Genomic DNA, 23,865 nt, shown 5'->3' with positions numbered 1-23,865 from the left:
GTGTAAAATAAAATATAAAAACAGTCATGCGCTGATGAAATAGCCAGGAGCATTTTTATACAAAACCAAACCCAGACGGACGCCATCTGCTCTCAAGACGAGACGAGTAAGGTTCAGTTTCCTCAAAAATTTCCACACCAACTAAAAGTAGATAAACTACTACCAACTCAGTGAGTTGCTGAGTTTCAGAACTGAGCCCCCTGATTGAACGTCTATTTTGAATCAAACTATCTGCTCTCAGGACAGGAAGAGTAAGGTTCAGTTTCCTCAAAATTTTCCACACCAACTAAAAGAAGATAAACTACGACCAACTCGGTGAGTTTCAGAACTGAGCGCCCTGATTGAACTTCTATTTTGAATCAAACTGTCATCATGACGAACCTTGACATCGATTCATTAGCGTTGTTGATCGGGGTCTCGGTTCCCGTGTGTCGGTTTCTTTTATGCTTCGTGGCTACAATTCCTGTGAGTTTTCTATGGCGACTCGTCCCTGGTCGACTTGGGAAGCATGTGTACGCGGCCGCTTCTGGTGTGGCTTTGTCGTATTTGTCATTCGGGTTCTCTTCAAATCTGCACTTTTTGGTGCCCATGTTATTGGGTTATCTTTCAATGGCGCTTTTCCGCTCTAAATGTGGAATCGTTACGTTCTTCTTGGGCTTCGGTTATCTCATCGGCTGGTACATTGTTTGTGGTTTTATTTGATTCTTATACAGGTTTGATTTGTATTGATTTAGAGTTGTTAAAAATTGTGTTATTGGTTTATATCGGTTTTTGCATGAATAATAGGTTTCTTGATTTGTAAAATTTCTAAATTTATATTTATTTAATTTTGGTAACGATTAGTGTTCCATTTTTTTATATTATCTTATATATATATATATATATATATATATATATATATATATATATATATATATATATATTAAATATTCTATTTAGATTAATGATTTATGGGGATAAGGATTCTCTTGTAGTTTCAGCTCAACAGTGAGTGTGAATCTGCAATGTTGAAAAGATAAGATTAACTCGATATTGCATAGCCTAGATATTAATTTCTTTTGGGTCGTTACTCAACTTGTTCAACTCTTTTATTTCTGTGAGATTATTTATACTGGTGAAACATCATTGAGGAAACTTTACGGTATTGTCAAATTGTTTCTGGAGGTAAGAGCTGAGTAAACTTAAAACTAATGTTGTTTATGAGACTTTCTGGTGCCTGCTGCACTGGTTTTTTAATGTTTGCTCATATTCTAGTTATTGAATACATGTAGAACGTGGAATTAATAGGCTGGTTGTTTGTCAAAGTTGGTTAAATTTGTATCTAATCTCTATGAGATTGATTGATGTTTCTACATTTTTTTTAAGAAAAAAATGTAACTAGTACCATCTCCGTTCTAAAAGTGTTTTTCATATTCTTTGTAATATATATCAAAATAGCGTGTGTGCATTTAATTCATTTACAATGTAAAACAATCGAACTGTTACATATTGTGGAAAAATTATCTAAAAGGGTGTGATCTAGTTATGCATAATATGTTATTGCTTTAATGATATACTGAATTGTATCTCTTATGAGTTTGAAGTGGAAAGTTGTTTCTTGTTCTTTTATTGATGTTGTAATTGATAGCTGTTTCATTTAGATGGGAGGTTCTATTTTATATGCTTTTATGCTTTGTTTTTTCAGAATTTTTTACTATTCCCTTAAATTTGTAGCCATGTATATTATATGAGTGGAGATGCATGGAAGGAAGGAGGTATAGATGCCACTGGTAAGAGTCATTGCTGCTTTTTCTTTCTTTTGTTTGTTACTTTGAGGGTCAAATCAGTAATCATCATTTGTCTGTTTGTGAAGGAACCTAGATTAATGTCTAGAAGAAACTCGATTTACTAAATTCGTTGAATATGAACTCAATTTGGCACCTAAAAGACTCGTTGTAAGTAGTTCTTTTCTTAGGTAGGTTGTGATGAGTGAGACTGTTTTAAATGAAAATCAATAGTTGTTTGATAACCTTGAGGTTTCTTTTTTGTTATGCCATTAAAGTTTTTGGACTTTGATTGATTTATTATATTTGATGTGTTTCAATTTTTTTTTTTATATTACATTGATTTTCATATCAGAAATTTTCTTTTTTATCTTTACCATAGCAATTGATTCATTGTGTACTGGTAATTTAAATATTAGGAGCCTTAATGGTGTTAACGCTGAAAGTCATTTCTTGTGCAATAAATTACAATGATGGATTGTTGAAAGAGGAGAACTTACGTCAAGCTCAGAAGAAAAATCGGTTGATTAAGTTACCCTCATTGATTGAGTATATTGGTTACTGCCTCTGCTGTGGTAGTCACTTTGCTGGCCCAGTTTATGAAATGAAGGATTATCTTGAGTGGTCTGAAGGGAAAGGGGTGGGTGTTTTATATATATATATATATATATATATATATATATATATATTCCTGCTTTTCTATGTTTTATCTTGTTGGTTATAGACTTTGTGGTTCCTACTAATTGATTCCTTTTTAAGATATGGAGCGGACCAAGGCCATCCCCTTATGGAGAAATGCTTCGGGCTACTGTCCAAGCAGCTTTCTGCATGGCCTTGTATCTTCACCTGGCACCTTACCATCCCTTGTCCCGATTTACAGAACCCATATACCAAGAATGGGGGTTCTGGAGGCGACTGAGCTATCAGTACACGTCTGGATTTACAGCACGCTGGAAATATTATTTTATCTGGTCAATTCCGGAGGCTGCAATGATTATTTCTGGCCTGGGCTTCAGTGGTTGGACTGAATCTTCTCCACCGAAGCCAAAATGGGATCATGCAAAAAATGTTGACATTTTAGGCGTTGAGCTTGCCAAGAGTTCAGTTGAGTTACCGCTTGTGTGGAACATACAAGTTAGCACCTGGCTTCGTCATTGTGAGTATTTCTGTTCTGTTAGAATTTCATCCATGAATATGATTGTACCAGCCATTATGTCTCAAAGTTGCTGCACTTTCATATTCATAATGAGAAAATTTCGGTTTGGCTATAACTGGGTTAGACTAGAGTTCTCTTAATAATCTTAATATACCTAAAAAATTACCCAAGTAAAAGAAAAATTAAAACCTGATACATGATATATTGAACCCTTTTGTGCACTTCTTCAATTTGATTTTTTTAATTGAAGATTTGTTTGTTGCTTTGGACATAAATTGTAAGATGTTAGTCGGTTTAACTAAACCATAGTGACATTTCTTCAATTGGATTTATATAAATGAAGATTTGTTTGTTTCTTTGGACAGAAATTGTAAGATGTTAGCAGGTTTAACTAAGTCATAATGCAGTCCATCAGTAACCCATATCAAGACTTGTCTAAAGTAGCAATACGCCTGGGTCATAAATTAAAGCAGTTTATATAAAAAACAATTATTTCGAAACAATTTCACTGGTCAAAGTTCCAGCCTTTGATTATGTCATGGTATGGTGTGCTTCAATGAGGAAGACAAATTTACCTCTGTTGAATTAAAATCTGTGGATTACATTTATGCATGGTAGCCATGAAGCAACGGAGATGGCATATTTGATATTTTGTGTTTCTGTAGATGTTTATGAGAGACTCATGCAGATGGGAAAGAAACCTGGGTTTTTTCAGTTGCTGGCTACACAAACTGTTAGTGCTGTTTGGCATGTGAGTCTATTTTATCTTGTGATGTTCTGGATGTGCTCTTGTTCGAGATGTGGTTATCTATTAATTGCTCGAACATCTCTTTAAAATAAAGCATGAAACCTTTATTATGAGTTTGCTTTTGTAAATGTGTGTGCATATAAACAATTACTAGGTATGTTCCAGTCACAAATGAACTTGTGGTTTTCCTGAACTCTGGCAATTTTAGCTAATGAATTTAATAGCCAATGTGCCCACTTTTCTCAAGAAAAAACATGTTGCATATTAATTGGAATAAATATGCCTTTTTATTTATTTTTTGCTCTTTGATAGGACTATATTTGAGGATCATGATACATAATAGTAATTTTAAACATGTCATTACTCATAGTCTTTGATGTGTTAGCTTCTGTAATTTCTTTTGTCAATCATCTATGGTGGTTTATGACTATATAGTAACTACGTTATCAACACCGGTAAGGAGCATGATTTCATCAGTGCTTTTCCAGTATCAGTGTCTGATTTTTCTCTAAAATTTTATGCTTGTCACATTTACATAAGCATGTGATATGGTAATTTTATATTTTGCTGGATGAAGAATAACCAGTTATTGTTCATGTATTTCTTATTATATAGGACTGTGAAACTTTTATTGTCTTTGATAAGACTTCGCCATCAATGTAATTCTCTTCTCTCCAATTTTGTCTTGTTGAACCAGGGGCTGTATCCTGGGTACCTTATATTCTTTGTTCAGTCAGCATTGATGATTGCTGGGTCAAGAGGTATAGATCTGACCACCCTTACCGACCTCTATTTGTACCAGTGCTTCATTTCCTCTAATACTTTGCTGTTCCCTGAGCAGTCATTTACAGGTGGCAACAAGCAGTGCCTCCGAAATTGACTCTTGTTAAGCAGACAATGGGATTTCTCAACTTCGTGTACACGATTCTGATTCTGAACTATTCCTGTGTTGGTTTCATGGTTAGTTCTTCCCTCATTCTTGCATACGTACACATACTCTCAAATTTAAGTTTTAGAGATTGTAATACTTATTCTTTGGTGCACAGGTATTAAGCATGCACGAAACACTTGCCTCATACGGAAGTGTGTATTATATAGGAACCATTATTCCCATAGTGTTGATCCTTCTGGGTTCCATAATCAAGCCTCCAAGGCCTGCCAGATCGAAAGCTCGAAAAGAGCAGTGAGAACAACATAGAAACCACATTTTCTTCTCCTTTAGGTCCATAATGAGATTAGAAGAGCAGCAAAGCCTGCTTTGTTTTCTTTTTCACCTTATTAATGAAGAACATCTTTAACACTTGTTTGATCTCAGCATTTGTCCAGGTTTAATTATAAATTTCTCTCTTTTTTTTGGCATTCTGTTATATAAATGAACATTTTTGTTACAGAAAGCCCATTCCCACTTCACACAACATTGAAAATGTTCCAGGAAAGATCTACAAAAGGAACTTTTTAATAAGCTTATCCATTCATTTATATTTACAATTTGTGAAAGAGAAGATGAAGATGGTCCCCTTAAGTCCAAAAATTAGGCAAGTGGACAGCAGACGGGTGCCAACTGGCTTAAGATTTTTCGGTGCAGAGCTGGCTTTTTGTGTTGATGTTGCTTTACAGTTTGCTTGGAAGGGTGGCCCGGTTTTATATTCATTTTGTCTTAATACTTGCAACAGGCCTGCCAGTGCTGAATAGGGCCCATTCTTATCCGTATCTCATCCGTGCATGTTTCGTATTAGAAAATTTCGACTGTAATATGAGCTAACTTTTAAATAATAATATAAAATTATTTATCATTTCCACTTTTTAAAATACTTTTTATCATTTTAATTTATTTATTAAATTATTTTAATTTATTATTAATAAAATACATAATATAATATTTTATTTTATTTATAAATGATCTAAAATATATCAATAATTTAATAAACTAAATCATATTTTTACTACTTAATAATAATATAAAATATTTAAATAAAAATAAAAAGTAATATAAATAATTATAATTATATAAATATATAACTTTATACAATTTATAAAGATTTTAAGTGAAGTTAATATTGCCTTTTAACATTTATGTAATTTATCCTTAATAAATTTTCATATAAATATATTAGGGTATTTTTGTATGACCCATAATACTAACTGGTTTAATTTTGAGTCATGTCAAATTACTCTAAAATAAATTTTGTATAAAAAAAATTTAACTTTAATGTGATTTTTTTATATCATATCATATCGGATTAACGAATAATATTAAAAATTGATAACTCTAATTTACAAATAATTATCTTTAATTATGAATTTTTTGTTTGGACGTATTTATGCCACATTAGGATGAACCATAAAAAGAAGATCAATGAAACGTAACTCTGTATGTGCCTGCATAATAGTTTGAAACGTTAAAAAAAAAAAAAAAAAAAAGGAAAATCGTCCACATAAAAACAAATATTTGCTTCCAATGTTTATCTCCTTCATCAAGCTAACTACTTCCAAAAACACAACCAATCCATTATGATAATTTTCTTTTGTAGATTCTTCTCTTTGCTTCCTATTCTTTTTCCTTTCAACTCAATTCTCTCTCAGCTTTTCTCATTTCATTACATTTACATATGGATATACTTACTTCTTATCTTGCCATGAAGTTTTCCCTCTTTCTCATGCTGTGACTTTTAAAGTTCCTCTTATCTTTTTCTGATTTTTAACATCCTCCATAATTTCATCAAGAAAATTTTATACACGGAGCCTGTGAAGTGAAAAGGCTAAAGGGATGCTTTCATTCCCAAGAAAAAAGAGTTCTGGGGGTACTGGTAAAGTTGGTATGAATGTTGAAGAATGGGAAATTAGGCCTGGAGGAATGTTGGTTCAAAAGAGGAATTTAGACTCTAATCAATCTGTTACAGTTCCCACCATTAAAGTTAGAGTTAAATTTGGCTCTACATATCATGAAGTCTGTGCCAATTCCATAGCAAGTTTTGGTAATGGCAAATTCTTAATCTTTTTAGTCAGTTTTCTTTGTTTCAAATGAGATAATGAGTGGAGTTTAAGTCTTGTATATGGCAGGTGAATTGAAGAAAACGCTTGCAGAACATACTGGATTACACCATCAGGATCAGAAGTTGATATACAAAAAGAAAGTGAGAGATTCTAAAGAGTATTTAGATGTCGCAGGAGTGAAAAATGGATCGAGAATGGTGTTAGTTGAAGACATTGCAAGCAGAGAAAGGCGGTGCCTAGAGATGATCAGAAATGCTAACATTGAAAAGGCTTCAAAATTGTTGTCCCAAATCCGACTGCAAGTCGACAAATTTGCTGAGCGTGTAACTTCTGTTCTTTTTCATTTATCTGATAGTCTCTTGGCAAAAATCAGTTGCAAAATTTTGATAAGAACACATTTCTTTTCTTTTCTTTTTTGCTCAAATGGGTAGGTTACAGTTTTGGAAGCTAGTGCTTGTAGAGGGGACAGAATCACAGATAAAGATTTTGATAATTTGATTGGAATGCTGATGACAGAATTGGTTAAATTGGATGAAATTTCAATTGAAGGAGATCTAAAGTTGCAAAAGAGTGTGCAGGTACTCTGGCATTTGTATTTCTTTATTGTTACATACTAAAGCAGAAAGCTTATTGATTCTTGTTATTGTTCAAGGAAAGGAGAGTTCAAAAGTACATTGAAATTCTTGATATTTTAAAGCTAAACAATTCCAAGCTTGGCAGCAAAGCAGGCAAAATCCCACCTCAGCAAAAAGATAATATACCAAAACCATTGCAGAAGCATAAGGTGCAATTAAAGCAGAAGAATTTGACAGAGCAAAGGCCAGTGCAGCAACAACAACCAATGGCATATACGCCATCTGTTGTTGTCACCACAAAATGGGAAACTTTTGATTGAAGTATGATCTAAAGAATACAATTTATCCGTGCTATTTTTGAATTCAATTCTCATCGGTCTTCATACTTCAGTTTCTCTACACACTGGTGACAACTGAGTCTAAAAGATTTCTTTGTATGTACTCTTCAATTGAGATGCCCACTTGCGTCTTCTGAATTTCTTGTTCTTGTGGGAAATCAGTCCTTTGCAAATTGTATATAGAGGGTGAATAAAGAAGCTGGAATGTGTATGCCAAGGAGACATTATAAACAAATGGGTTGTAAATTTGTAGAGAAGAATTTTTGCTTTCTTTCTTTCTGTGTTTGTGTCACTTGAGACCATTAGGCCAACTAATGTATGATATTAAATAATGAACAATCAATCAATAATCTTTCTGCTTTTTATCAACTTTTAATGATTCATATGAAATAGTCATTCACAATTTCATATTAAGTTTTGAAAATATAAATCTCTGAGCTGTATCAGCATGAAAGAGAATTATCCATTGGCAATAATATAAGCCATCATGCCAAAATAATAAAGAACTAACATATTTGACTTTGCAGCCCAAAATTCGAAAAATGTGGCATCTGCAATGGCTTAATCATTTACAAGACAGCATATTCTGAGAATCATTATCACTGCCATTATGTTATAAAACTTACAGCATCAGGTAAAATCTGTTGAATAGTTACTTATCTGCAGTTTTCAGTTCACAAGTAGAAGAGTTTGGAAATATTATGTCCTAAAGGATGCAACTTCTCCATTCATCGACTGAAAAAAAACATTCTAAGAAGGGAAATTCCTATGCCTGATGAATCATAAATCGGAAAGGGACTTGTGAGTGAACATCATAACGTGAATTACTTGACATTTTTCTGCACATGTAACAACTGGCGATAAATTAAAACAACACTTCTCAAAATTGTCTGAGGCTTCCTGATCATTAGCTTTCTTGTAAAGAAACGATTAATACAGGACCATGCTAGCATAAGCACACCTCCCCAACTCAACTACGACAAGGCTTTACATGGACACCCATGAGGTTAAGTAAAAGAATCAAAAGATCCATAGATTTTAAAATAGAATATTTATACCCTTTAATCGAAGGATACTTGTTAAGAATAACTTATCATCAAGGTAAGAGAAACACACAATCACAAGAGTGCAAATGTTTCATTTCAAAACCTGTGAGTCTTCTTAATTACAAGGATGTATATATTTTTCTTTTTGAAGCCTCTAATATCACTAAACATTGAGGAACTTAGCCAAGGGAACATTGGTCCTTCAGTAAATTGTATTCAGTGTTTTTAAAATTGAATCAATTCGATTGGTTCGATCAATTAAACTGTAAACTAATCTATAATTTAATTCAATTCATATATAAATATTGATTTGTTTGTAATTCATTAAATCTAACAAATCTGTTGACTCGAAAAAACTATTCAAAACTCATAATTTGTAATTAGTTTTTTCTTTATCTGTATAACGAAGTGTTGATTATTTAATTAATATATTTGAAATTATATTTTATATATTTCATATTTCAAAAATATGATAAATATTTGATATTATTTAAAAAATACTTAATAATTTGAAAATAAACTGATTGATTATTCAATTAAATTAGTTGAACTCTAAGCTAATAAAATGATTAGTTTGATTACCAACCTAATTTTAAAAACATTGGTGTTACCCATCTTATGTAATTCAAACATATATTAATTTATTATTCAATTGGGTATTTGAAAACTCCAACACCGACTTTTTCTTTATCTAAGTATGAAAGTGAGGGCTCATAGCCATTGAATTTTGGTTATTATCAGTAACTTATCTTCAATAAACAAATCACATCACATGGGCCCAACGGGGAAGAAAAACCAAGCAGAAATAATTGTCAAGCTAGTGTGGGTTGAAGACAGAGGAGAGAAGACCTTAATACGTGCATGTAATTAAGAGTTTTGTTGATTAAAACGTTGAAACGTATAAACAACCGTACTAAGTGGCAAATTAGCGATAGATTTTCATGTCACTGATGGTCAATTACATTTTTAATGATTTTCTAATTTTTATAATCGTTGACTTGATCTAATTGGTAAGGAAAAATAAGAAAAAAAAAACAATCAATAAAATTTTATAATCAAGTTTGATAAAATATGTAAATTTATTTTTTTAAAATAAATTTTTTAAAGTTAAATAATTGAGGTAAAAATTTGAATCTAAATTTTATATTTAAAAGTTCTAACCGGGATAAAAAATATAAATATCGGTAGAATTTAAGTTGGCCGGAAAATAAAGGAAGTAAATATAGGAAAAGAAATTAGAGTTTAAGTAAGATGAGATAACAAATAAAGGAAGTAAACATGGGAGGAGAAATTGGGTTTTTTATTTTTTTTTAAAATCAAAATTTGATTTTAGGTGAAAATATATTATTTATGTCATCTTGAGGTGGAAAAGTGTTCTTAAGTCAAATTTTCGGTGTGAAAATGTAATTTACTCTTTAAATATATATATAAAAAAAAAATCACTTTTTCTAAGTTTTCAATGTGAAAATAAGAAAACCCTTTGTTATAACCAAAAATCATTGTTTTTGTTTAATTTCCTCTTAATAAAGTATTTTGTAAAATCTATAAACAATGCTCCCAGAGGCTAATCTTTTATTATTATTATTCATATTTTATTTTATTTTAGTAAAATACCTTTTATTTTTCCTTTTCATCTTCTCTTCTTGAAAACAAAATATTTCATTTCAAATCAAGATTTTTTTTTCTCCCCTAGAATGACAAATGAGAAGCAGCCATTGACAAATTTGAGACAAACTCTGCACTCTTCACACACAAATAAAATAACTTGTGATTTGAAGGAGTTCTATTTCAATGTGTACATTTTGATTTTCATCATTTTCATTCATCTTTTTGTTTTGAAAAAAGTTTATGGAACTCATTCTTATCTTTGAAATTTAAGTTATCTTTGAAATGTACATAATTTGGATTAATAATTCTTTATCATTTTCAATTTTGACAACATTTCGGGCCAAAGTTTGGCCCAATTTTTAAACGTGCACTCAAGTAATTTTTATCCTGTACCATTTCGTTCTTAAGCTCTCAACTTTCTATTTTTTCTCAGGCCGAACGACTATTTTCCACTCAAGGTATGCTGCAATCTCAAGTTTCTATCCTTTAACTATGAAAACACCAAACATTCACCCATTATCAGTTAAATTTAACAAAATCTTAACGGTGGTAAGGGTAAAATCGTCATTTTCTCTATAATATTAAAAATAAACTAAAATAGAATTTACTTGTGCCCCCTAAAATTTAAAAACTAAAATTTTCCCCAGCCATAGTTTTAAAAAATCGTAGTTTCACCCTAGGGTTTCGTTTTGAAATCTTCAGCAACATTGCCGACGATCTCTCCCTCTCGAAGCATCTTCTGCTTCCGACGATCTCTTTCCTCCCATTTGGACATCTGATCGATGTCAGAGAAGCCGTGGAAGACGAAAAACTTCGTCAGGGAAGACGAAGTCTTCGTCTTCCCAAACAAAGACTAGATGACTCGTCATCCTCTGGGAAGACGAGTCGTCTTCATTTGGGAAAACTATTTCTCTTCTCATACGACGTCTCTCTGCGTCAGATGGGTTGGGATGGAGTTGAGGGGGGCCGTCTATGGAAGAGAAATCGTCGGGAGGGGAAGACGGCTAGCGATGGCACTGAAGAAAGTGAAAGGGTTTGGACATAAACCCTAGGGGGGAAAATACGATCTTTTCAAACTTAGCTTAGGGAAAAAATGTTAGTTTTTAAACTTTTGGAGGGAAAATGAGATTAAATTTACTACCTTTAAGGTTTTATTAAATTTAACCGGTCATTGGTGGGTGTTTGATGTTTCTATAGTTAAAAGGTGGAAACTTGAGATTACAACATACTTTGGATGGGAAATAGCCGTTCGGCCTTTTTCTCACTACATGAATTTAACTATAAAATAAAGATTGCTACCATTGTTTTTTTTTTCTTTTCTTTTTTTACTTTCTACGTTTCACATTTGGTAATACTACTGCAAATTGCCTTGTTTAATTGGGAAACTTATTGTAAATCAAGAAATTATTAGGGTTTGAATATATTGAAAAGATTTTTTATCATCAATTGACATATGTAATTTAAAATCTTGTGTAAAATAAATTACAATAGAGGTAATGAGCATCAATTAATTAATTTTGTTATTTACTAGGATGAGAAATGAGTAAAACATAAAAATGATTGGACAAAATTTTTTTTAAGGTGGTTCGATCCCTTACTTATTGATAATTCGTAAAACTATTTGTGTTGGGTTTGCAGGAATGACTAGTGATAATTAATTGCTATTACGGGTTGGTTTGGTGGAATAGACTTGAAGCAAGCAAAAGCTTCAAATGACTCTACGTTATGAATGACGTGAAAATTTGATTTTTAAAACTTCAAATGTTGGAATTTGTCATTTCAAAAAAGAGCTTGGGTGGGAAAAGACCTTTTACAGCAAAGTTGTGGCCATCTACTATGGACTCAAGTTTACTTGAGCTCGTTGTCTACCAAGTCTTCAGACAGAGATTAGTTATAACCCCGACACCACGACCACCCCCTCCCCCCAAGTATATTGTTTTCTCAATTTTTTTTTTTTTTAAATTTAAAAATCTCATTTACCTATCTATAAATAGTTAAAATTAATTGAGTTCAATAGTTATATTATTTTCTCTCCCAAACCCTAAAAAGTAACAATTTTTTTCAATCAAAATTTTCAAAAACAATATTTTTCCTTTAGGGTTTTCAAACTTTCAAATTCAATTTTTCGATTACGAAGAGACTTCTCTGGCAATCTACAAGCAATGTCTCTTCCTCTTTGACATGTCCTCCTTCAAATGTTGTGCGATGGTGTCTTCGTTGTCAGAGATAAAGACAAATCGTTAACAAAAAGTCTTCATCTTTAGATGAAGACAATTTATTTTTGTCAAAGACGAAAATGACACCGCATTTCATCAAAAGGAGGATTGTCAAAAATAAGACATATTAGAGAGGAAGAGATATTGTCTGAAAATCACCAGAGAAGTCTTTTTATCTCTAAAAAAATTAAATCTGTAAGTTTGAAAACTCTAAAGAGAAAATGTTATTTTTAAAAACTTAGGTTGAGGAAAAATTGTTAGTTTTTAGGGTTTAGGGGAGGAAATGAAATCAAATTTAAGTTTATTTTTAATATTAAATATAAAATAACGATTTTACCCTTAAAACTAATAGATTTAATTGTCCATAAGTGGGTAAACAAAATTTTCAAAATTAACGTAAAAAAATTTAAAAAAACAACATACTTTCAGTGGGACTAAGTCTTTTGGTCTTTTTAATAAGGACTTCACTGTTAGTCACAATGTCAATCCTATTACTAAAATGTTTCCTTCACGTTTTTTAAGATTTTTTCTAAACTTTAAAAAAATTCTAAAATGTGATTTTAATGACCTTTAGCTGTCCCGTGACTTATTATTATTTTTATTTATATTTTCAGGCTTTTGTCCCCTCGTTTTACCGACAAAATAAAAATACACTAATGTCTAAATTTTAATGATGGCGAAAAAATTGACTTTTTAAACTCTGACGTAGAAAAGTGTAATTAAGACAATCCTTGAGTGAGAAACCATCATTCTTTCTTGATTTAATTAAAAATTATCATTACTGAATGTTACAAATATTGACTACGAATCTTGCTTGTGGAAATTTATTATCTCGTGCATTAATCATCTTAATTAGATTCTATACGTTATTTCCAAACCCCTTTTTTCCTACCGACATAAAAATATCCATCCAGCATAATTGGGATCGTCAAATAATTTGAAACCGCAAACTTTGAAAGTTTTTGCGTTTAACTTACTAATTATTCATTTTATGAATAAGTATTTACTTTTCTTCTAGTCAAAATTATGATAAAAATATATCGACTATAGTCTTATATTAATACAATTACATTTGATGTTTTTCCTATCATCGTATAATTACAAAGACTCAGATTATTTTGGATGCTTTGTTGCTTTAAGGGAATTCAGTGGCTCTGGGATCATCATCATCTAGAAGCATCCTTCATTGACGCTTATGGACTATGCATCGTCGTCTAGGAGCATCGATGAAGAATGCTTTGTCGTCATCGAATCCTTTGTCGATGCACCTTCTCCACGGCAGTCGGATTCCCTTGGCCAATGAATTCCATTGAGTCATCATAAAAATTGAAACCCTTTGGGGTGGGGGGGGGGGGTTGACCAGTCTTTTAAAGTTAAATTACGAGGAAAAATTATTAATTTTTTAAATTAAAAGGAGAAAATGATATAAATTTTAGGTTTTCAGGGTTTAGTAATAAAATAACGATTTTATTCTTACCTATGATAAAATTGGGCTATAAATAAGTATTTGAGTTTTTAAATTGATATGAATGTGATTTTGAAATTAAATTAAAACTTGGATGGAAAATAGTCTTTTGCCCTTGAAAAAAGAAAAATACAAACAAAATGAACATGATGAGGTGGACAAAATATATTAATTACATGCATATCATAAATTTTAATATATGATGTCAAACTATTGATAATTGCATATGGGCTTACGTACGTTACATGACATTTTCTAAAGAGAAAACTAGTAAATTCTATTAACTAGAACTTAAAAGTCAAATGCCAATCTGTTTTGATCATTTTTCAATGCATCTATCGCGCTCTAGCCAATCTTATTGGCAACAGAAATAAACAAAGATCTTACTAGAATATTTAATTTGAACTGCAATATTGACTTTATGAGAGATTCACATAAGTTATATATGGTGTTATAAAAATTTGTTTCCTGTATGATGTATGGCGGCTTGAAAAAAGAGCTTGCCACATTCATACTTGAAACCCATTTCCAAATGGCATTATTATGCTTGTACATCAACTTTGGAAATCAAATTGTTATAACTCAAAATTCGCAGTGGTTAGAGCAAAAAGATTGTGATATAAGATTTATTTTGTATGAACAGCAGAAAATAAATTAATTAATTATAATCTCAATATCTATGTACAGATTATAAAATATTGAATTAAATTTTAAGAACACATGAATTGTCATGTAAACTAAATTCGTAAAGCTGTTAAAATTACCTATTAAGATAATTTTTCAATATGACTTAGTCTTTTATTTTAAAAACCTCTTTAAATAATAATTGTGAATTAGTAAGTTATACTGTTGATATACCATATTAAGTTTTGAAGTAGGAATTTAGCTAATATATAGCAGGTTAATTGGCCTCCATTAAGGTCCAATAAACCTTAGGACTTATACTTATGTTGTTCATCCAGATTGTACCCTTTACGTGTATTGGACTTATTTTTATAGATCACTTAAACTCATTTATAAACTGACATTGAAATATTTAATTATCTTATTTTATTAAATTATAATTATAATTAATATTAGTCTATATCAGAAAATTTCTAATATTAATGTTAACTCGCATTAAAAAATTTCTAACATGTGAATAATACGTTAAAAGAACAAAGGATTTTGTGCATCTTAAACTCTAAAACTCTAAAACTCTAAAACTCTAAAACTCTAAACCCTAAATCTTAAAAAAACTATTATATATATCCTATAATATGTTAAAGAAAAAATATATATAACCGTCATTAAAAATAATGAAGCTGTTAGATAATGCAATTTTATGTTTTATAATATAAAACGAGATGGGGCAAAAATGTGAGTTAGCATTACACCATCATAAGGGTTAATCACAATAATCGCAGCCGTCCCAATTTTGTTTTTTATCTTTTTTTTTTTTTTTCAGACTTTGATGACTGAATACCCAGTGCTTTGGCTTACTATATATCCCAACATTTTCTTAGTCATCCTACATGATTCACGTTTTTATACTGATTAATTAACAAATCTCTCGTCTATTTTGTAAGAAGGTTTTAATGACAGGACGAACAGTATTTATCTTTGATCAATTGTAATACAAAACAAAATGAAAGAAAAGGAGGATTCGCGTGCACTTTTCTGTCTTGAATAATATAGCTGAATTACTAGTTGCAGGGTAACTGCTATGGCCTCCAGCCGCGGTGCTATCGACGGCTGTAGGGTTGCTGCATTAGTGTTCATATAATTTTGCATGGGAAGTTTAACACGTGTTATACATATATATATATATATATATATATATATATATATATATATATATATATATATATATATATATATATATATATATATATAGAGAGAGAGAGAGAGAGAGAGAGAGAGAGAGAGAGAGAGAGAGAGAGAGAGAGAGAGAGAAGGAGAAAATCCCACGTTAAACAAACTAATCACACATAATTCTATAATATGGCACTTAAACTGAAATAAGAGGTAAAAAAAATTGTTGAAATTAACTTCTTGATTCAATATAAAATTTATATTTTATAATTATCATTTTAATATAGATAAAAAAGTGCAAATTAGGAGTGTAAGCGAGTTGAGTAGTTCAACTCGTTTCGAATTGAGCCACTTGTGAGTTACTTACAATTTAGTTTGATTAATGTCAAGTATGTGAGTTTGCAAGCTCACAACCCGATTAAATTATCAATAAATTTTTATAGTTAAACAGTTAAAATCTTATTTTTTAACTTTTAAATGTGAAGATTAATTAATAAATATGTAAGTTATAAAGTTGAAACATCATTTTTTTTTTTAAATTAAGGGATTTAAAATAATTTTTGAGTCAAAGTTGCATTAACCATTCCTCTAGTAAATTTGAGTTTGAGTAAAAGGATTTTCCAGCTCAATGAGCTTAAGCTTACTTTTAATGTTGTCAAATTAAGTTTAAGTCAAACAATACTTAATTAATTGACTTAATTACAACCCAAGTGTACATATTCTAGAATACATCTATAAATATATAAATACAATAAAATCTTAACCTATATTATGTATGTATACTCTAGTGGCATACACAAACACAATTTGGGTCGTGTTAGCTGAATTCAGTGCATCCTGTCGTGCCTACAAGTTGTGTCTGTGCCAAGACCTGCTAAAAGATGAACTTTGTAGGTTGAGTTGACCTAACGCATGGCTTATGATCTTTTAGGTCTTGTCTCTGCAGGTTTTTAGTGGGCAAACCCATTCTACTATATATTTTATTTATTTTTAACTATTATTTTAATTTTTTTACCAGTTGTCCTGGATTACCCCAGAAGTCAGATCCTAAGACTCCTAGCCTGGTCGGCACATCTCACAGGTCGTATTCCCACTGAACAACCGCGCTCCCCCACACCCCACACCCCCCCCCCCCCCCGGGACATGCCTAAGCATACAAATTGAAAAGGCCAAATGACTATTTCCCAGCCAAGGTTTAATGTTTTTTCAAGTTTCCACCCTTTAACTATAGAAACATCAAACACCTATCCATGGTCGGTTAGATTTAATAAAACTCTAATGGTGGTAAGAGTAAAATCGTCATTTTACTATAATATTAAAAATAAACTAAAAAAGAATCTATTTTGCCCCCCTAAACTTTAAAATCTAAAATTTTTCCCCAGCTTAAGTTTCAAAAAATCGTCGTTTCACCCTAGGGTTTGGTTTTGAAATCTCCGGCGATATCTCCGGCTCCATTGCTTTCGGCCTCTCCCTCCCGAAGCTTCCTCTCCTTTCGAAGAACTCTTTCCTCCCATTTGGATCTCCGATCGGAGTCGGAGAAGCCGTGGAAGACGAAGAACTTCGTTGGGGAAGATGAAGAACTTCGTCGTGGAAGACAAAGTTCTTTGTCTTCCCAAACGAAGACGAGACGACTTGTCGTCCTCTGGGAAGACGAGTCGTCTTCATCTGGGAAGACGATCGTCTTCCCATACGATGAAGACGAGATCGATCGATCTCATCTTCATCGTCTGGGAAGATGATTTCTCTTCCCAGACGACTTCTCTCTGTTTCAGATGCATAGTGCAAGAGTTGAGAGCGACCGTCGGTGGAAGAGAAACCGTCGGAAGGGGAAGACGGTCGGTGATGGCACCGGAGAAAGTGAAAGGGTTTGGAAATAAACCCTAGGGGGGAATGTAATCTTTTCAAACTTAGCTTAGGGAAAAATGTTAGTTTTTAAACTTTTAGGGGGGAAAATGAGATTAAATTTATTACCGTTAGGGTTTTGTTAAATCTAACCGGCCATAGATGGGTGTTTGGTGTTTTCATAATTAAATGGTGGAAACTTGAGCAAATATCAAACCTTGGGTGGGAAATAGTTGTTTGGCCAATTGAAAATGGCAAAGTTCAACACATACGTATCCTTATTCCTTTCATAGAAAAGTCCGAATAAATTCGGTAATTAATTAAATATTTTATTTTAAATAAGTTGAAAACGTGTCTAATATATATTAACAATTTGACCTGGCGGTATAGATCATTGACCAGTCAGTTAATTCTATTATGAACCGAATCTGGATGTGCCTCCCATTCCTCAGCTACTTTTATAATGATCTTTGACAAGCTCGACCTAAAAAAACCTTAATTTTCTGTCTAGAAACTTGTTTAGTCTTATAAAACGGTTACTTAACATTTGGTCAACGATTAAAGTCAGGTTAATCAACTAACATCGAAATTCATCATAAAATAAATTTGACCCATCTCCACTTGTCTTATTGAATTACAGAAAAAAAAAAAAAAACTTCGATTTATAAAGTATATACATCGACTTTTAATCTTAATCAATTGAAGCCGGCTAACAAATTTCAAGCATTATTTTATAATAACATTAATAATCATCAAATAATTGTACAAAATTTGGAAGTACCATTTGGCGTGAAATCCACCGGCCTTATCAAATCCATAAAATAAATAAGTTGATGATTAATATAAATATATATAATTTGATTTAAACTGTAAAATCATATTAAACTATTTAAATTTTGCAGTTTAGTTTATAAAATAATTTGGTTTAAGTTAAAAAAATTTTGAAAAATAATTTTCAATTTCAGTTACGATTTGGATGATTTTCGAACTGAATTAAATTGTAAACCGTATTTTTTAAAATATATATATATATATGTATACTATATTTGACATAATTTTTAATAAGTAATTAGGTATACAATTTGTTTTTATATATTTATTTTTTCTTTTTTTTTTACATGTATATTATATATATTTTATATTTATTTTTCATGAGTATATTATGTACTTAAAAACTACAATTTTATTAATTTTATTAAATTATATATATTTAAAAGTGAATGAATTTAATATATCCAAACTGTAATTTAAATTAAATTTAAATATATATTTTTAATTTGATATAAAAAAAATTAAACCGCTTTTGATGATGGATGCGGGTGTTTGTGATAAATAGGAAGAGAAAGTTAAGTGGGCGAATATATAATTGTCGGTTCGGAGGTTGAGATAAAAGTCGCAGTGGGTGATCGAAGCCAAGCTAAGAGGATTTAGCATGGTGATGAAAGAATTTAATTTTTTAGTTGGTGTATATATACTTTCAAATAGTTTATAGTTTATAGTTTATTATTTATTATTTATTATTTTATTCTTATTGAGACGAGATGGTGATTTTATTTTAAAAGAATTTAATTTAATTTTCAATTTATTTATTGCAATAGCACCATTTGGCTACAAGAGGCTGCCACAAGCCGATCATGACGAGACTAAAGATGTAGTTGATGCATCACGGGGGCATTTGGCAACCAAATGAAGTTTATTTTTTCAATTTTTTTTTTACATTATTAATTAAATAATAACTTAATGAATTATGTCAAACTTAAAAAATGATTTATAAATAATTAGGTTTAAGGCTATAACAATATAAAATGAAGCTAAGTCTTTAAAAATAATTCTACAACATTGATAGAATATTTAACATGTGAATACAAGTTGGGTTTTGTTGGGTGAGTTTAGGGTTAATTCTTTTTGTTTAAGTAAATTAATTATTTTTAGTTTAAAATTTAGAGTAATTGTAAATTAAAAACTATTAATAAATGGTATTCGCATCAGAATGACAATATGGATTCGTTTTCTCATTTGTCCACTGGTTTTCCTTATCAAGAACAAGACGAAAATTTGCCAGCCTAAAGATTAAAGAAACAAAATGTATGTGACCTTTTGATTTATAAATAAATACTGAAATATTTTTACCTAATTTGGAGAATTACAAAGACTGTAATGTCAAGGTTGGCGTATTACAAAACAGTGCTCCATTTGATACTACGAGTAGTGAAATAAAATGGAACCAAGAATAATTTAAAAATAGTCTGAGCCTTTTAAAAAATGGAAAAACAAAAAAAAGAAAAAATTTAAACTGGTGAACTATTGCTGCTTGGCTCAACCGATGAACCCAATGAGTCATTGTTCTCATTCTTCAATAATGTTTTTTCTTCTTCTTCTTTATCATCAATAGCTGCATTTGATCTGGTGAGCTCCTTGGCCCTTTGAGCCTGATATTCCCAATCGGTTCGAGCCACAATGAACAACATGGTGACAACACATGAACCCTGTGCTGCCAAGAGGCCAAGCCAGAGTCCTTTGAAATCAAACCCACCATAAAAACTTAACCAAACGGCAACCGGCATGCCCACAAGGTAGAAGCATCCCAAGTTGATGTTTGCGCCCATTTTAGGCCGAGCAGTTCCTCTAAGAACACCACAGCCTGTTGTTTGTGGACAATTCCCAAGTTCACATAATCCAATGATTGGTAAAACCATTGAGGTCAAGGCGATAATCTCGCTATCCTGTGTAAACATGCTCGCCCAAATGTTCCTTATCACCACAGTGAAAAGCAATGCTGAAAAGCCTAGAATGAAGCTCGTAGAGATGCCGATCATTGCGGCAAGTTTAGCTTTCTTGGGGCAATTGGCACCTAACTCATTTCCAACCCTTGTTGATACACCAAAGCTTAAAGAAGAAGGGAAAATGTATATCAAAGATGTAGTTTGAATCAAAATACCCATTGAAGCAACCGTTGCACGAGGATTCAGTAACAACCCACATAATAAAATCATTATCTCGTACCACCACCATTCCAAACAGACTGAAATGCAGCTTGGAATGGCTAAATTCAGTAAAGATTTCCAGCCTTTTAAGCACTCCAAAGAAATTCCACCCCAAGTTTTTTTGTAGACGCCAGAGATCATAATGTAGAGGATCAATGACACTACGAGATTGATGTCTGTCCAAACTGCGCTCAAAGCAATGCCCTTGATTCCGAGATTGAGAACAGAAACAAGAAAATAGTTAATTGGAATGTGAAGAATAATGGCGAAAGTTGCACAAAATGTTAGAGGCAAAGTAATGGATTGAGTTCTAAGATATATCCGCAAAGGGTGTAAAATGGATAGTGCAATGAGATCGGGAAGAGAAAAAAGAATATAAGTCTGAGATTCATTGGCAATATCTTCTTCTTGACCACAGAAGAGAAGGATCTTTTTCATGTTGAACCATAAAAAAGAAATTGGGATCGAAATCAAGAGAAGTAAAAGAATAGTTCTCTGCATGGTGAGGCCAAGAAGTTTGTATCTTTTAGCACCAAAAGCTTGGCCACAAATGGGTTCCATTCCCATGGAAAGACCAGAAAGAATAGAATATCCGGTGATGTTAGCAAATCCAATGGCGAGGGAGCCACCAGCCAACGCCAACTCACCAAGGCCGCCGAGAAAAAGCATGGAAATCATAGAGCGAGAATACAGTAAAAGACCTGTTAACATCATTGGAAGGGCTATGTTGGCTATGCATTTTGCTTCTTTGATTGTAAGACTCAGATGCGACGTCATCTTTTGTTGATCAGATGTTGGTTTCTGAGAGATCAAACGAGAGGAAAGTAACTGACACTGGCTCATAGTTATGCACTATTCACAGAGCGAGAGAGAGAGAGAAGTTATGGGATATCGGAAGAGTTATATGATTTATGAAGACTGAAACTCCAACAAGAGGTCGGCCTTTCAGAAGAGAAGAAAAAGGAAACGATATAATATATGGGTGACGGAATTAAACTTCAAAGTTTTCCTAACTGAAACTCTTAGGCAACAATATTTTTCAAGCGGCCTTTTATGACCATAGGTGTCACTGTTGTGCCTGCAAGATAAAATCCCATATGGCAAAAAAAGAGGCAGAGGTATATAGATAAGGAAAGTGAGTAATTTTCCTCTTTTGAACGGACCTAAAACAGCATAGAGATCATTAAGATATATATTTATGATCAGTGTTATCCTTATTTATTGGGAGGCATGTGTATTTATTATGGTGAATATTTAACATTGAATTTCATATATTTATGATATGCTTTTAAAAAGGGTTGAGGGGTGCTTGTCAACGGAAGACAAAATTAATATATGGGCGGTTATTTATAAATGGGACCTTTTATAAATCCCTTGTGAATTATAGTAAAACATAACATTAAATCCCTTAAAATATTATTTTTTAATAAATACTTATCCCACGGCATAATAAAACCTGCAAAAAGCATGAAATGAGGATCATGATTATCGATATTCTATGGTATATAATACTTATTTTATGATATAACATAGATAAAAAATAATATATCTTATAAGATTTATCAAATGAAAATGATACAATAAATGTATCATACGATATATATAACTGATACAAATCAATATTTTTTTTAAGAAAATAATGATATATTATGAGTGTATATAAACAAATTTAAATTTTAAAAAATATGGGTGGTATTTTCTAAAATAATAAAATGTAAACTAAAATGTTTTTATTATTTTATTTTTGAAAAAGACTATAGTACGCATATGAAAAATTTGGTTTCGATATAATAGAAAATCTTATCAACTAGGGGCAGGAGCTAGGGTTTAGTCCGCTGAATAAAATTGTCTTAGTGGAAGGTCGGCTCAATGACGGTGGAAGCATGAAAGACTTTTAAAAAATAGTTTAAAAAAGAAATTAAGGAGGATAATCCCATGTTCATGCCTTGGGCGGTGGCTGCGTGGCGAGGGCAACTGGCTAGCCTTCGTGCACGACTCTTGTTTGTCTGTATCTTCGTCTTGGCCTTCGACTCTAATTCTGGACTGAGCTAAAATTCAAAAATGGTGGGAGAAAAGAGGCAACATGCGCTGCATGTAGAAGCAAAAGAAACTAACAAACAGTTGTGGATATATAGGCAGTTTGTTGCATGTGATAGAGTCAAGTGATGATTCATATTTAAGAATTCAAAGATACGAAATTTAAGAGGATCGCACTCAAATTGAGGCTGGTAAAAGAGAGATTAATCAAAAAAATTTTAGTTTTGTTTAGTATTGTTTGTACTTTGTGGTATTTTGATTTGCTGTCTCAAGCATAAACTTGGATAGATTCTCTGAATATTCTGGTCAAGTCAACTTTGTTGAGAACCATTCAACTCTAACGCCCTATTTTCTGTGTAGTTCTTCATTTTCCAATTGAATAATATTTTATGTATAAATAAATTTTATTATCTTATTTATAAAAACTTATTTGGTCGCACAAGATTGAGAGGATATAAAGCAAGCTAGCAAAAAACATTAAATACTCACTTAACCCAATTACACGTAACTATATTTATTTAAATTAATTAATTAATAAATTTTATTTATATTTATAATTTTATTTATTAAACAAACCTTTTCATAATTTAAGAATTTTCACCCGACTACTAGTATAACGATGTCTAGTGTTTGACCCAAATTGAGTTAATTTAAGTTTAATAACCAACTTTGTTTGGTTTGAATTTAAATTGAATTTGAATTAAGAGATTCGGTTTGTTTTAAAATTGAACTGAATTCGAGTTAAAGAGAGTTTAACTCGATTTGGCTGATAAGTTAGGTAAATAGTTTGATTTGATTTGAATTTGACTCCTGATTTAATTTAAATTATGTTAAATAATTATTAAATGATATTATTTTATCAATGAGTCATAAATTCAAACTATAAATTTAAGTCATATATTTGAATAATAGATTTAAACTATAAATTTGAAATAAACTCAAACCAAATTATTTTTATTTGAACTAAACTCAAACTATCTTTAATATTGATTTGACAAACTCAAATTAAATTTGAATTAAACTTAAACAAAAAAAATATTCAAACTCAATTTGGTTCTTATCCACATTTAATAATATCTTAATATAATTGAAATATACAGACACAAATACGAAAGATCGTATGGATGGGACGGCTTCTTTTCTATCAAGAATATTGTGATAATTAATTGCTTGGTTATGAAAATGTTAAAAAGTATTTTTTAAAAAATTAATTTCCGAAAATATATTGATATACAAGAATATATCAAGTCAAATTTATAATAGAGGTATTTTTGAAATTTCAGCGGTCCAAATAAGCGA

The 23,865-nt window shown here is 31.4% G+C and overlaps 3 protein-coding genes across 4 annotated transcripts; 2 read left to right on the top strand and 1 right to left on the bottom strand.

The window, feature by feature from the left end:
• The first annotated feature begins 57 nt into the window (after positions 1 to 57).
• Positions 58 to 5,026, top strand: LOC123210648 (lysophospholipid acyltransferase 1-like). Its single transcript, XM_044629121.1, has 8 exons — positions 58 to 677; positions 1,714 to 1,769; positions 2,183 to 2,403; positions 2,523 to 2,919; positions 3,585 to 3,670; positions 4,365 to 4,428; positions 4,509 to 4,627; positions 4,714 to 5,026. Exons 1-8 carry the CDS (start codon positions 373 to 375, stop codon positions 4,852 to 4,854), a joined length of 1,389 nt encoding a protein of 462 aa, XP_044485056.1. The 5' UTR covers positions 58 to 372; the 3' UTR covers positions 4,855 to 5,026.
• Positions 5,027 to 6,089: 1,063 nt separating this feature from the next.
• Positions 6,090 to 7,943, top strand: LOC123210665 (BAG family molecular chaperone regulator 2-like). 2 transcript variants are annotated; one of them, XM_044629139.1, is made up of 4 exons: positions 6,090 to 6,642; positions 6,713 to 6,984; positions 7,093 to 7,239; positions 7,314 to 7,943. In XM_044629139.1, the coding sequence occupies exons 1-4, from the start codon at positions 6,435 to 6,437 to the stop codon at positions 7,554 to 7,556; spliced, it is 870 nt and encodes a 289-aa protein (XP_044485074.1). In that variant the 5' UTR covers positions 6,090 to 6,434; the 3' UTR covers positions 7,557 to 7,943. The 2 variants fall into 2 exon arrangements, with proteins under 2 accessions (XP_044485074.1, XP_044485075.1); XM_044629140.1 differs by having other exon boundaries at positions 6,096 to 6,642; positions 6,728 to 6,984.
• An 11,742-nt stretch (positions 7,944 to 19,685) lies between these two features.
• On the bottom strand, positions 19,686 to 21,457 carry LOC123212356 (protein DETOXIFICATION 49). Its single transcript, XM_044631461.1, has one exon. The coding sequence runs from the start codon at positions 21,370 to 21,372 to the stop codon at positions 19,834 to 19,836; it is 1,539 nt and encodes a 512-aa protein (XP_044487396.1). The 5' UTR covers positions 21,373 to 21,457; the 3' UTR covers positions 19,686 to 19,833.
• Positions 21,458 to 23,865: the final 2,408 nt, after the last annotated feature.

Source organism: Mangifera indica, chromosome 3 (assembly GCF_011075055.1).
Source record: "Mangifera indica cultivar Alphonso chromosome 3, CATAS_Mindica_2.1, whole genome shotgun sequence".
Classification (NCBI taxonomy): domain Eukaryota; kingdom Viridiplantae; phylum Streptophyta; class Magnoliopsida; order Sapindales; family Anacardiaceae; genus Mangifera; species Mangifera indica.
The sequence above is the reverse complement of the archived record's forward strand: the minus strand, read 5'-3'. Positions and strand labels throughout refer to the sequence as shown.

Excerpts from the sequence above, each read along its gene's own strand:
- LOC123210665 (XM_044629139.1), top strand. The coding sequence starts at position 6,435 with ATGCTTTCATTCCCAAGAAAAAAGAGTTCTGGGGGTACTGGTAAAGTT. Across the intron at positions 6,985-7,092 it reads TCGACAAATTTGCTGAGCGT|GTTACAGTTTTGGAAGCTAG; the intron begins GTAACTTCTGTT and ends TCAAATGGGTAG. Across the intron at positions 7,240-7,313 it reads AGTTGCAAAAGAGTGTGCAG|GAAAGGAGAGTTCAAAAGTA; the intron begins GTACTCTGGCAT and ends TTATTGTTCAAG.
- LOC123212356 (XM_044631461.1), bottom strand. The coding sequence starts at position 21,372 with ATGAGCCAGTGTCAGTTACTTTCCTCTCGTTTGATCTCTCAGAAACCA.
- LOC123210648 (XM_044629121.1), top strand. The coding sequence starts at position 373 with ATGACGAACCTTGACATCGATTCATTAGCGTTGTTGATCGGGGTCTCG. Across the intron at positions 678-1,713 it reads TTCGGTTATCTCATCGGCTG|CCATGTATATTATATGAGTG; the intron begins GTACATTGTTTG and ends TTAAATTTGTAG. Across the intron at positions 4,628-4,713 it reads ATTCCTGTGTTGGTTTCATG|GTATTAAGCATGCACGAAAC; the intron begins GTTAGTTCTTCC and ends TTTGGTGCACAG.